General features: G+C 38.1%; 1 protein-coding gene and 1 long non-coding RNA gene across 4 annotated transcripts; one reads left to right on the top strand and one right to left on the bottom strand.

The window, feature by feature from the left end:
- Positions 1-4,499: 4,499 nt before the first annotated feature.
- LOC147319474 (uncharacterized) lies at positions 4,500-8,557 on the top strand. The gene is made up of 3 exons (XR_015131550.1): positions 4,500-4,727; positions 6,159-7,169; positions 7,845-8,557. It is a non-coding gene; the product is annotated as an uncharacterized LOC147319474 (long non-coding RNA).
- Positions 8,558-9,325: 768 nt separating this feature from the next.
- LOC147319475 (uncharacterized) lies at positions 9,326-13,958 on the bottom strand. Of its 3 annotated transcripts, none has more exons than XM_086312158.1 (2): positions 13,710-13,958; positions 9,326-12,278 (listed from the first exon to the last, which is right to left on the bottom strand). In XM_086312158.1, exons 1-2 carry the CDS (start codon positions 13,782-13,784, stop codon positions 10,503-10,505), a joined length of 1,851 nt encoding a protein of 616 aa, XP_086168284.1. In that variant the 5' UTR covers positions 13,785-13,958; the 3' UTR covers positions 9,326-10,502. The 3 variants fall into 3 exon arrangements, with proteins under 3 accessions (XP_086168284.1, XP_086168283.1, XP_086168285.1); XM_086312157.1 differs by lacking the exon at positions 13,710-13,958 and adding an exon at positions 13,244-13,526; XM_086312159.1 differs by lacking the exon at positions 13,710-13,958 and adding an exon at positions 13,397-13,479.
- Between the last annotated feature and the right edge of the window lie 367 nt (positions 13,959-14,325).

Here is a 14,325-nt window from a genome sequence, read left to right on the forward strand (position 1 = left end):
AGTTAGTGTCATCTTCTTAAGACCAAAAACACTGTCACTGACTTATTTGTAAGAAGTTGAGAATCGCAATTGTTCAGTTTTTACACGACTTGTAGCTTAGCAGCATATCATAGTCCAAAACTTTATCCATGAAAGCTTATTTCTTCTTTTCTTAGATTCTTCATGCATACAGCTCTGTGCACTTAACTGACTTGCTGTATCAAACTTTGCACGATCTCATAGCGATGCAGTCGTCTTGCTCGGGAGCATGATGGTTTTACTTAATGTAGTGGCTATCTTTGTTTCTTCTTGGAGTTCTCTATTTCTCTTATATCTAAAATAAGAGTCTGGATGGACAAGAGGCTGTTTTACGCGTCGGTTTGTGCAACAACGACGGTAAAACCATCGTGTCGCTCCGCCATTCGCTTACTTTATTTCTCACAAAACTTTCACAACAAAAGCACCATATCCTTTTCAGGCTTTTCAAAATAAAACATGTAATAACTATAAATGGCGCTAACGCAATCTATTTGTGTATGATTGTCAGTCCAAAGAGGGAGAGAGGAAAGAGGAGAACATGAGGAGAAAGTACAAGATCAGGAAGAACAAGGTAAGAAAACAGACAGGGAGTACTAACAGGTGTGGAGATACAGAAATTATTTTACTGCAACAATATAACCTGCATTATTAACATTGCATTAATAATATACCTTACAGCATTGATATTGCATTAAAACCTTTCTGTCATCGTTGTATTTTTACTCAGTTGTATATAGTATTTGTATTTGTATTCTATTTTTATCTTATTGTATATTTATTTTATTTTATTCTACTGTATATAGTATTTTATTTTATTCTATTCTGTACAGTTGTGTACTGTATTTATTCTTATTGTATTCTAATTTTTGCCTCATAACTTTTGCACTGTCCACTTCCTGCTGTGACAAAACAAATTTCCCACGTGTGGGACTAATAAAGGTTATCTTATCTTATCTTAAAGATGTTTATGAAACTTACTGCTATTAACCTTTTTCTTACAGGTGCAGCCCTAGTCAGTTTATACACACATTGCATGTCTGTGCTTTATTCAGAGTTGATGCTCAGTCTCAGTCTATTGAAGGTTTCAAGCTTCGATAAGCGCGATGTCTCAGTCGATATATTGTGGGTGACTTGGAGCATAGAAGGATAGACACATACACGCTTACAAACACATATAATCCAAAAACCTGCCAGGCCAAAGGCCTGAAACTCATTTAGCTTCTGACTGCATTTTAGTCTACTTGGTAACAGATGACAGAAGACCCGTCAAGAAGAGGACAAGCCCTCAGGGACCATGTAGGCTTGAAATTTATTGCCATGTATGGAAGGTGTTATAGAAAAGGGAACTTTGGTGTCTGTTTTTAGCCATTTAAGATGTACCATTTACTGCAAATTGATGTATCTGATCTGTAATCGAAGCGAGAAGGGGCGTGAACCCTGATGTTATAAAACACTTCCACGTGTATTCTTAGCAGGAGACGTTTTGCTGGTGTGGTGCTGTATACTTCTCCTCCTGCGTGTGTTTAATAAACTCCTTGTCTGATTGCACTCTCCTGGGCCTCTGTTGGTTTGTTCTGTTGCTCAACATTTTCGAATTCAGGACACAGGCAAAACAGAAACTGTTAAACTAATTTTACTCGTACAATCTGGAAGTTGTGTTCTCCCTATATTAAAGCTGCTGTACAGAATCTGCAAAACAAACTGGGTTGTCAGCCCTGGCACTGCATTACCATATTGAGCTTTAGTCAGAGGAAGTCACGGTTGCCAAAAACTTTTTGAAGCTCAAGAATGAGGCTGGTGCCATCCCAGATATGTTAACATTGTACAATCTTCTGGATAATCAGATCGTCCCCACACTGAAAACTGTTATTCAGGTTGCCCTAACAAACCCAGCTAGCAGCTGTAGCTGTGAAAGGTCTTTTAGTGTCTTGAGTCAGCTCCATACCTGGCTGAGAAGGACCATGGGTCAAAGCAAACTCCAGCACCTGGCTGTGATGTCAGTTGAGAAATGCTTGAGAAACTTGACCACCAAAATGTGATAGACAGATTTACCAACCTCAAGGTGAGGCGACATAGGATAAAAGAAAAGAACAAATCTGCAGAGCCATAGTAGTATCTGCAGTAAAGATCTTTTCATACATTGTATACATTGTACCAGAGGCCAAGGTGTCTCAATTTTTCTAATTTTGTAATAATATTTTGTACATTTCAAGGACTCTTCTATTTTTGGAGTGTATTTTTATGTATCTGTATTATATTATACATACACTTTAAAAGTGAATCTCTGTCCAAAAAATGCACTGAAGTTTACTTTTTACTCACTGTGAGCATCATTCATTATTTTCCCGCAGTAATTAATGTTAGGATGTGTATTTTTTAAAATTCAAATCCATTCTTCTTTGGCAGCATTTAAATAACCTTTATCAGATTTGATGGTTTTGTTACAAACTTTTCAAAAAAGTGTTTTGCTTTTCTTTCACAAATGTGGGGATTCAATTGTGTTAAAATGTACAAAACAGTGATGTCATGTTTTGTGACGAGGACCCAGGCACAGAGAGACTTGATGAATTTAAGAATCTCATGATTTAACAAAGAAATTTGCAGACTTGCACAGAGAGGGTACAATTATGATGACTGATAATGGAGATGAAGACAACAGACGATGAGGACAGGGAGGAACAGGGGTTTAAATACACCAAGGAGACAGTCAGAGGGAACTCGGGACAACTGGAGACATTTAAGGATGCAGGGACTGACAGAGACGGGGAAGAAGTCTCATTATGACGACTAAAGTTTACCTTGCCTGGCTGGGCAGCTCTCTGGGTGCTCAGCACCCCCAAAACTCTGATCCTAGAATCACCCCTCATGTCTATGTACATTTTCTTTTCCTGGAAAGTGCCCACTTCCACACCTTCTCAGAGACTCTTTGTCAGTCTCTGACTTAGAAGATATACATGAAAAACAACAAATCAACACTAATTGCTTACCAGTTAACTTTCTTTAGAGGCTTCGTCAGCAGCACACGGTGAGGCTGCTACAATGAAATGTCAATACAAACAGAAACATCTGATAAATATCAATGCTGTATGGAAGTACTCATGGATGAAGAGGTGGGAAATATATAATCATGTTTTTTTCTTTGTTAGGAGCAAACAATGAACAGAGGGAGACTCAGACAATACATAGTCACAAGATAATGAGGGGAAAAGAAACACCTGGGGAACAGAGGCAAAGCTCGATGACTAAAACAAGGGACAGAATACAAACAACTTAAACTAGTACATAACCCAGAATCACTGAAACTAGGAATACTATTTTAAGTTTATAAACACTAAACATGGAGTGAAAAATGAGGATATCAAGAACAAAGGGATAACCACAGAGAAATTACAACTAACTTGATACAAAGGGATATTATATACAACACAAAAATGGCAACAGACCAGACACGGGAACATAAGGGAGACAAGAATTCATAGGGACAATACAGGATGGATAGGAAACCGAAATCTGGGAATATAAATATAAAGAAACAAACGAGGAAATGATGAAATCAGACGAAGCTCAAAACACTGGACCCAAAGACCATAATAAAAACCAGCTTAGTAATTTGTATCATTGTTACATCTGCCATTTTGTGCAAGCTAAGGCTCATGGTTAACTTAAGGCTTAAGATGGCTTAAGCAAACAAAAACATATGTTTATGGTTTTAAAAAAAATTACACTGATGGTGTATATAAGTGTCAAAAATGCATTAAGTTGAAGGTAGCGCGGGCTTGCTGAGAACATAAAAGAAAAGAGATCAAGCCTAGCAGCCCCTGATCTGAATTGGTTCTGAATTGTAGGGCCGATCATATCAAGACAGGAGAGTTACTAAAATGACATAGAGATCAATGATTTGCAGCCTTGTTACATTCTGATTAGGAAAGTTCTCATTGAAAAATGTTACCAGTTTTAATGGTACCTTCAGAAATAACCATCTCCCTCTGGGTCGTGCAGATTTTTTATTATTTTGTAAAACCGGGTAACCTATTTTCTGTTGCATGTAATCAGAGGACTACCTGTTAGTGATGTGTTGATTGCGAACAAAACGGCTGTTAGAGCCGACTCTTTGAAGTGAACGACATGTTTTTTCTTTCTCTCACCCTCTCTCGTGCACTTTTTTCCCGCTTCACTCCGCATGCGAGCCTTGTGCTTGCTATGGGCAGAGGGGGGAGGGGCGGTAGTTACACTCGCAGTAGCACAGGAAGAGAGCGGGAGGGAAAGACAAAGAATGAGAGCTGGGGACAACAACGTCACATTAGAAAGGTACGGAAGAGGATTAGGGCCACTGGAAAAAAAAAAAAAAGAATTCTGACTTTAATCTCAGAATTCTGACTTTATTCTCAGAATTCTGACTTTTTTCTCAGAATTCTGACTTTTTTCTCAGAATTCTGACTTTAATCTCAGAATTCTGACTTTTTTCTCAGAATTCTGACTTTTTTCTCAGAATTCTGACTTTATTCTCAGAATTCTGAGATTAAAGTCAGAATTCTGACTTTAATCTCAGAATTTTGAGGTGGGCACCTGCAGGCTTCCAGCTTCGGTGACAGCGATGTGTCCAGTTTGGCAGGTGGAGAACTAATTCACTAAATATGGTGGATATAAGTGACTTTTTGCGTGGCCGAGGGGTCCCCGAAGATGCTATTTTATTAATGGAAGAGCAGAAGGTGAGTAACAAAAAAGAGAAATAGTTTGGTGTCTCCTATTTTTACAGGAAAACAGTTACGGTACAGTTACGGTTAGCTGTTAGCATGCTTGTTAGCTTATAATGTTATATAGGAATGAACGTGTTTCACGATGTTACAGTATACTAGGTGAATTGACGTTTTAACTGTTGTTGATCGCAGGATCATCCCAGATGGGTTCGTTGCATTTTATTTTATTGTTCTACTATTTCAGAGTTTTTCAAGGCAGTTAAGCGGAGCTGTGTTACAGATGCTAGCCGCCTGCCAATATCACTGATATATTTGATGTGTACAAGTAAGTTACACTTAGTACAGCGGAGGAGAGAAGCTGTAATGAATGTTTATGCGGATATTTCACTCAGAAAAATGGGTGGCGTTCATACACAGCCACCGACACAGCCCCGGTTGTTGTTCTGACGGTGGCCGACTGACGATCCCCTCACAACAGGTTAGCTAACACAAACTAATGTAGTGCATGTAACTGTGTATACGTTAGTGGTACAGTGTCGGAAGAAATGAGCAAACTGTTTATAATGTCAGAATGACATCATCTTTCTCCTATATATAAAAGTGCTGGCTGAGGAGCGCTGCCGGGTTGAACTTTGACCTCGGAGTGACGTGACGTTTGTTCGCACAACCAATAGAAGTGCAGAAAGTCGCAAATCAGGCATATTGTTCGCATAAACACAAAAATAAATAACGAAATAATCCCGATATTGTGCCAAAGACTGATTTACAATGTTACTTTGTGTTCTATGTGTAATACCTTTGCTTAAATGACTAAATGGACTGTGTATTTATGACTCTGCGTTATAGTCTTACATACATAAGTAACATTCATATGTACAGATAAAAATGTTCAGAGCTATGTACACAAGCGTGTACACAAAAGTCTACTGCTGATCGAGCTGCTCAGTGGTCGTACAGTCTCATGCAGAGAGCGTGGAGGTGTTGTCCATGGTGGATGTTAGCTTAGACAACATCCTCTCCTCCCCAGTCTGCTCAGTGGACTTTAGCAGACCGCTAAAGCTGGCCCTCCCGACCAGTTTGTTAAGTTTCCCCCTGTCCCTCTCTGCCATTCCACCACTCCAGCAGACCACAACATAAAAGACAGCAGACGCCACCACAGTGTCGTAGAACATCCTTAGAAGACGTACTACCTACATCATAACCAATCAAGTCCCGCTTTTTTTTAAATACAGAAGAGGATTTATTATTTACTGAAAGGCTATGCCTTAGTTTGCTTCTTTCATTATTGTGTTTCGCCCTGCATAAAATAGATAGCTTTTCTGATAACTACAGTCAATACTCTCCTACTGGCATTAGCGGTGACCTAAGAGGCTTAACTTTAATATTGCTTTGCAGTGTAAATGTTGCAGAAAATGACTGTCTTTTCTTTCTTCCTGTGTGCAGATTGACTGTGACGTCATAGCGCTGATGGATGACGCAACTTTGGCAAACTACATTCCCTCGTACGGAGACCGAATTGCCGTCTTCAATTTCTGCAAAAGCAAGCAACCACTGTCAAAAAGAAAACTAGGACTTCTGCAAAAAGTTCACCTCTCAAAGTGAGAGAAACAGTGGCTGACATGTCAGATTTGGATGACTTAATAAGACTGTATTTCAGACTTTCTTTCAGTAACAAAGAAATACTTTCAATTTTAGCACATAGTCATCAGACAATTATAAGTGTTCGAACTCTAAAGAGAATTTGTAAAAGACTTGGGCTTTTTAGAAGGAAGAATCAATCAAACTTGGAGGAAGTGCTAGCCTTTGTCCAACAAGAGATCATGACAAATGGACAGATGCAAGGTTATCGTTGGCTACATCTACGTGCAATTCAACATGGATTTGTGGTGTCACAAGATACTGTAAGATGCATAATCAAATTGCTTGACCCTCAAGGTGTGGAACTGAGACGAGCTCGACGGTTGAGAAGACGACAGTACAGCTGCAGAGGGCCAAATGCTCTCTGGCACATGGATGGCTATGACAAGTTGAAACCATATGGTATTGCTATCAGTGGCTGCATAGATGGTTTTAGCCGCTATGTTTTATGGATGGAGGCTTATACTACAAACAGTGACCCTAAATTGATTGCAAGTTATTTTCTGAAAACAGTTTCATGCATCAGCGGATGTCCAGAAAGGTTACGTGCTGACCGAGGTACCGAAAATGGTTGTGTCGAACAAATGCAGATGTTTTTACGGAGAAACCACACAGACAGTTTTGCAGGTGAGAAAAGTTTCCTTTACGGAAGAAGTACGGCCAACCAACGTATAGAAGGATGGTGGGCTACCCTACGCAAACAGAGTGCACAATTTTGGATGAACTTATTTCAAACTTTTCAGGATGATGGCCACTTCACAGGGGATTTTTTTGGACAAAAGTCTTATCCAATTCTGCTTTCTCAATCTTATTCAGGTAAAAGCATGTGCTCATGCTATGTAATGTCTTAGCTGCATAAATAGAAAATATAAATATGGTTAGAACATTTTTTTTCTTTAAATTAAATATGAATTTTATTTCCATTTTAATATGTCTTGATGCATGCTCAATCAGCCAGGTAAGGAATGTTTTTTGACAGAACATTTCTCACACTGAAAACGCTACATCCAGATGAACAGAATCAACTTTTTGGGATTCCATTTTAATACTTTGATGGAATTGTATTCATGTTATCAGTGGAAGTAACTGCACCTTTCTCAGCACAGGTGCATGGAGCATTTTTTTTTATTTATTGCCACATGGTTTAAATTACTATGGAGTCTGTTACCTAGTGGTCCTTTGGGCACGGTTTCAGAAAGCAATCCTATCATTTGGTTAATTCTCTATTGAAAATTTATTGTAGAATCATTGCACACTGAGTATAAAGTGTTGGGCTATCTATTCAACAGCAGAATCATGCAGCACCATTCTGTGTCCATGTGCTGTTTAGTGAAAGTGCTCTTTTGTTGTTGCTGCTTGGTTTTACATTAATTAGAGGTCAGTTTCTATGTCTGTTGATTAATGAGTTAATAAGCCTCAACTTTGGCTAAATCTACTGGTACATGGTCTGTTTCATATACCGGTACTTATATTGTGTTGTTTTTCATGTAGGATGAACTTGATGAAGTTGTGAACACATGGAACTCGCACAAAATCCGGCCAAGTGGTAGTGCAGCATCGGGTCGACCAGTAGTAATGTACTCATTTCCAGAGCTGCACAGTGCTGAGGATAGACTGAAGCCTATTTCTATGGAGGATATCACTTTGTGTATGGAAGAGTGTAGCCCAAAAGGTCAACACCCCTGTGATGAAACAGTCTTTGAACTGTGTTGTCTGCTTATGGTAGAAAATGAATGGGATGCCCCAGGAGATCCACTTGGTGCTGCGGATCTGTACATTAGGTTAAGAGAAGAAATACTGCAAAGTATTTAAGGAACTTCAGTGTGTAAATGTACAAATAAATACAAAATATTTCTCTTTATCTTGATAACGTGATTTGATAGTAGGTGCCATGTCTTACAGGTACCTTTTATGCAGGTATTTCTGCACTGCATTAAATGAAAAATGTTTTTCTACATTCACACTACCATTAAACAGAAATGTTTATATATTACTTGAAAAAGCTGAATATTGTGATATTATCAATCAGTTATGAAACACATGTCAATCCTTTTAAAAGGCCATACATTAAACTGCATTTACAAATGTTATATTTTTGATTGAATCATAAGTGGTGTAAACCTGCCTACCAGTAAATTGCAATATAAATTTCTGTGTTTTGTTGCCAGACATGTGCATAGTATATAAAATATAAACTGACCAGCTCCCTGCTCATTGTTTTCTGTATCAACCTTTACTCTTAATATTCATGGCTGGAAACCCAGGCACCAGCATATGATATGCTAAGTGCCCGGGTTATCTGTGGTATGTTTCAGCAAACCATAGTAGCATTAACAATTCTAGGTCTTGACAACAGCATGTTTCTATAAACGTATCATTGTTAATATTTAAAGTCGTTATGCCTTTTGGGGAGCTTTTAGTGCAATTATATTAAAGCAAAGCTATTATAATCATTTACCCATATGAAGATCCATCACTTAATTATTAATGTATTTCACTTCTGTTAGTTGTAAGATATTTTAGCTGGTTTTTCATGTAAAATGACCACGAATCATTGCTATACTGATTCAGTGTTAGCTGTTGTATACAAGGCTCCTTCATGATATGAATCCTAAAATTATAAGAAACATACCAAAAATATTTTGACTTTTATTTGTAGTATCCCAGCAACAATGCAACAAAACAGTTCCTGCAAGTGGAACCAAGTTATTGTCCCATTAAGTGCAACATGTTTTACATTTATATTTGTGTATCTTTATGAAATATTAGAAATTAAAAATAAATGGTATTCTTCCATGTTACTGAGCTCATGTGTGGCAGTCTCTTGAATTCTGGCATGTTCAAATAGATATGGAGTTTGATGAACATATTCAAAACAACAATACAAATGTACTGTGTACAGTAACATTTTATTGGAAAAAGTTTACAAGAAACCTGTTCATTCCAATGCCAATAACATGGCTAAAACTCATAACCGTATAAGCTGCCCTGTAACAAGAATGACTCAACTTTTAAAACAAACTTATAGATCTCATATAGTCTTGTTATGCATCAGTATACATCAGTGACTTACTGTAAAGACCATGAACACTGGCTATTGTGGTATCACATATTCCTTCAGTGTCATCTATGGTATAGAAATAAAAACAAGTGTGAATGACTGAGAACATACATGCATACAAATAAAAATGCATAATTTCTGGCAGTAACAAGACATTTTTTCAGGTGTTAAGATTAATACTATATCTGAGAACATGACAATTTGGCATTACAAAAGGATGCCTGAATAATCACAGTACTTGACCACTGCACTGAAGTGTACAGTGTTTATTTATGATCTCAGTAATCAATAACCATCTTCAAAACAGACTGAATCCTTTAAGCAGCTTGAATCAATTTGATGGATGAATAACAGGTATGCTTAGAAACAATATGACATTAAGAAAATACTGGAATTTAAAAAAATATTTTCACCAACTTTATATGGAACCTTTGTAATCAACAACAAATGCCAAACTTTGATACCTTAACCTACCTTAACTAAAAATTGCATATACTGTAAAGCAAAATGTTTTCAGACATGACAAATGCTAAAGTATAAAATTGTACTTATTCCTTTTACAATACAGTGTTGCATAACAGCATTACTTTTACGTTATAACTATGTTCAGTTTTAGCCCTGACCTAATAAGAAAATACCATCTGAATGAATTAGTCTTTCTACTAATTACTTACAAAAGTATTTGACTGTGCTGAGCTCTCACACCACACATGGTGCATTAAAGAATGTTTAAGAGCAGTTTAATTATAGTTTATAGATCTTAAGTAATCTTTCTTCATGCTTTTGCTGAAGGTTTCTGTCTTACAGCTGGAAAGCTTGGATTTGGTGAAGACAGCTCTGGATATGGTAGTAAACAGTGTACCTGTTCGTTTTGTTTTGTGACTGTATTATGTAAAACTCAAAATGATAAAAGAAAATGAAATATTAGCCAAAACTAGACTTCTAACAGAGATGAGAAACTTCTCTCTAATTAAAAAAAGTATACTGTATAAGTTCAAAATACATAAAAATACATATTCCTAACATCTCTTTACAGTTATGCTCTAGTGTGCATGAGCAGTTCAAATGTAGCGCATTGCTGTGAGAGTCTAAACAATGTCCATCACCCAGACATTACTTTCAAGAACTGCATTAAATTCAGAACGAAAATCTGGGAAGTTTTCATAGCTGTTAGCTAGCTGCAGAACATTCCCACACATGCGTCCGACTGGTCTTCTTGTAAACTCTGTCATATCTTGAAATTCCACATAAATACTGTTTGTTACTATAAGGTCAGATCCGGTGCAGAAACGCATAAATTTCTGAAGTTTAATGTTATCCAGCTCTCTGATGAATCTTTTGAGATGATTTTTCACTTCTTTTTGTTGTGGAGTCAAATCCACAGCAAATTTCAGCAGCTGGCACACTTTTTTTGAAGTTGGTTGCAGTTCAGAGAATAACTTGGTCAGTCCCTCCGGACTGAGGGAGATATGGGGGTCGATGATCTCCCGCCAGCAGTCAATAACAAACATTGGTTTTTGGACAAGCTCTTTGTGTGCTATTTCATCAAGGATTGTAGGAAGAGTCTCAGCAGTGATTCTTTTTCTACAGCCATAACTGTCAAGAATTTCCACAAGATCATCCAAGTCAACTGCAGAGAAATCTTTTACTGCTTCCATCAAAACATCACATTCTTGGCTGCTGACAAACTGTAGAAAGTGTGCTTTAAGATCACTGTAAACACCACTGAAAAGCACTTGTTCCATAAAAGGGATTGCAAGTTTATTTGGAAAATACTGACATTCTTGGTAACCTTTCAGGAGTATTCGCCCAACTGCCTTCCATTTTTCAGCAGGAAAATCATGGCGAATGAATGGCACTCTAATGGTTGCACCTAGGGTGCATCGCTCATAAAATTCATGCCAGAAGCATGTGAGTACATCTCTTAGTATTCCTGATCCAGTGCCTGGTTCTTCTGTGTTGTCTGGAAGTATGCGCTTCACATTCAGTGTTTTGGTCAAAATCTCCTCATCAGAGAAAGCAGTAATCATGTCATGTAAAGTGTCAGTATGACGTATGGTGATTGTTATTATGTTCTCTGAATTAGGTGGACTGAGGGGTACAAGAAAACCCTCATAGACTAATGTGTCTTCTGTATCTTCTTCAGCATCAAAAATTGGACCAAAAGTAATTTCTGGATCATCTAAAATTTCTGAACCAGCGATGACTTCATCAAAATTACCCCTGACTTCCCCCACTTGCAATGGATTAATATCACTGCCACTGCTTTCTGAGACAAACACCACTTCAGATGTCTCGCTGGCATCTTCTTCAGGATCTTTTGGTTTTGTTGCAATGTAGAAGCGTAACATTGTCAGTCTCGCTGCCTCATACATATTGCCAATAGACTGGCAGGTATCATCAGTAAGGTGGTTCTGTTTAAAGTCCCAAACCTCAAACTCAAAATCTGTTTCACATCCCTTAGGAGATATGCCATTAGGAAAAAAAAGTTTCTTTCCTTCCTGAAGAATATCTTTTAATCCAGCATCAGTGGCCATTTGAATTTTTCTAGTGCCACCTCCCTGCTTCGCTCTCACCTGTTTGGCTATTTTTCCATCACAATGTATCCATCCTATCTCAACATTGCGTGTTGCTTTTTGCTTCTTTGTCTGTCTTATTCCTGCATCTGTATGTGAAGTGTTCTCCTTTGGACTTTCTTTTCTGGTTTTCATTTTCTCAGGAAGTTTTTGCAGAAGTCCTAGTTTTCTTTTTGACAGTGGTTGCTTGCTTTTGCAGAAATTGAAGACGGCAATTCGGTCTCCGTACGAGGGAATGTAGTTTGCCAAAGTTGCGTCATCCATCAGCGCTATGACGTCACAGTCAATCTGCACACAGGAAGAAAGAAAAGACAGTCATTTTCTGCAACATTTACACTGCAAAGCAATATTAAAGTTAAGCCTCTTAGGTCACCGCTAATGCCAGTAGGAGAGTATTGACTGTAGTTATCAGAAAAGCTATCTATTTTATGCAGGGCGAAACACAATAATGAAAGAAGCAAACTAAGGCATAGCCTTTCAGTAAATAATAAATCCTCTTCTGTATTTAAAAAAAAGCGGGACTTGATTGGTTATGATGTAGGTAGTACGTCTTCTAAGGATGTTCTACGACACTGTGGTGGCGTCTGCTGTCTTTTATGTTGTGGTCTGCTGGAGTGGTGGAATGGCAGAGAGGGACAGGGGGAAACTTAACAAACTGGTCGGGAGGGCCAGCTTTAGCGGTCTGCTAAAGTCCACTGAGCAGACTGGGGAGGAGAGGATGTTGTCTAAGCTAACATCCACCATGGACAACACCTCCACGCTCTCTGCATGAGACTGTACGACCACTGAGCAGCTCGATCAGCAGTAGACTTTTGTGTACACGCTTGTGTACATAGCTCTGAACATTTTTATCTGTACATATGAATGTTACTTATGTATGTAAGACTATAACGCAGAGTCATAAATACACAGTCCATTTAGTCATTTAAGCAAAGGTATTACACATAGAACACAAAGTAACATTGTAAATCAGTCTTTGGCACAATATCGGGATTATTTCGTTATTTATTTTTGTGTTTATGCGAACAATATGCCTGATTTGCGACTTTCTGCACTTCTATTGGTTGTGCGAACAAACGTCACGTCACTCCGAGGTCAAAGTTCAACCCGGCAGCGCTCCTCAGCCAGCACTTTTATATATAGGAGAAAGATGATGTCATTCTGACATTATAAACAGTTTGCTCATTTCTTCCGACACTGTACCACTAACGTATACACAGTTACATGCACTACATTAGTTTGTGTTAGCTAACCTGTTGTGAGGGGATCGTCAGTCGGCCACCGTCAGAACAACAACCGGGGCTGTGTCGGTGGCTGTGTATGAACGCCACCCATTTTTCTGAGTGAAATATCCGCATAAACATTCATTACAGCTTCTCTCCTCCGCTGTACTAAGTGTAACTTACTTGTACACATCAAATATATCAGTGATATTGGCAGGCGGCTAGCATCTGTAACACAGCTCCGCTTAACTGCCTTGAAAAACTCTGAAATAGTAGAACAATAAAATAAAATGCAACGAACCCATCTGGGATGATCCTGCGATCAACAACAGTTAAAACGTAAATTCACCTAGTATACTGTAACATCGTGAAACACGTTCATTCCTATATAACATTATAAGCTAACAAGCATGCTAACAGCTAACCGTAACTGTACCGTAACTGTTTTCCTGTAAAAATAGGAGACACCAAACTATTTCTCTTTTTTGTTACTCACCTTCTGCTCTTCCATTAATAAAATAGCATCTTCGAGGACCCCTCGGCCACGCAAAAAGTCACTTATATCCACCATATTTAGTGAATTAGTTCTCCACCTGCCAAACTGGACACATCGCTGTCACCGAAGCTGGAAGCCTGCAGGTGCCCACCTCAAAATTCTGAGATTAAAGTCAGAATTCTGACTTTAATCTCAGAATTCTGAGAATAAAGTCAGAATTCTGAGAAAAAAGTCAGAATTCTGAGATTAAAGTCAGAATTCTGAGAAAAAAGTCAGAATTCTGAGAATAAAGTCAGAATTCTGAGAAAAAAGTCAGAATTCTGAGAATAAAGTCAGAATTCTGAGATTAAAGTCAGAATTCTGAGAAAAAAGTCAGAATTCTGAGATTAAAGTCAGAATTCTTTTTTTTTTTTTCCTGTGGCCCTAATCCTCTTCCGTAGAAAGGTATAGTAATCATGCACAACTATTTTCAGTTGCCGATGATAGAGGATTCAGAAAGTTTACTCATGCAGGCCCATATGACAGAGAATGTGCATCTTCTTTTTGTTTTGCACGTTTTAATTTATATTTAATTGTGTTGTGGTTTGCAGTGTTTTGTGTTGTTTCACTTTAAATT

This window comes from Aulonocara sp. 'chitande type north' Nkhata Bay, linkage group LG11 (genome assembly GCF_057382095.1).
Source record: "Aulonocara sp. 'chitande type north' Nkhata Bay isolate Kocher_YH1m ecotype deep benthic linkage group LG11, A_spYH_male_GT1.1, whole genome shotgun sequence".
Lineage (NCBI taxonomy): Eukaryota > Metazoa > Chordata > Actinopteri > Cichliformes > Cichlidae > Aulonocara > Aulonocara sp. 'chitande type north' Nkhata Bay.

What these genes read in the sequence shown, in the direction of transcription:
- LOC147319475 (XM_086312157.1), bottom strand. Translation starts at nt 13,354, where the DNA reads ATGTTTATGCGGATATTTCACTCAGAAAAATGGGTGGCGTTCATACAC. An exon ending in TGACGATCCCCTCACAACAG is followed by an intron (nt 12,279 to 13,243) that starts GTTAGCTAACAC and finishes TCCTGTGTGCAG; the next exon opens with ATTGACTGTGACGTCATAGC.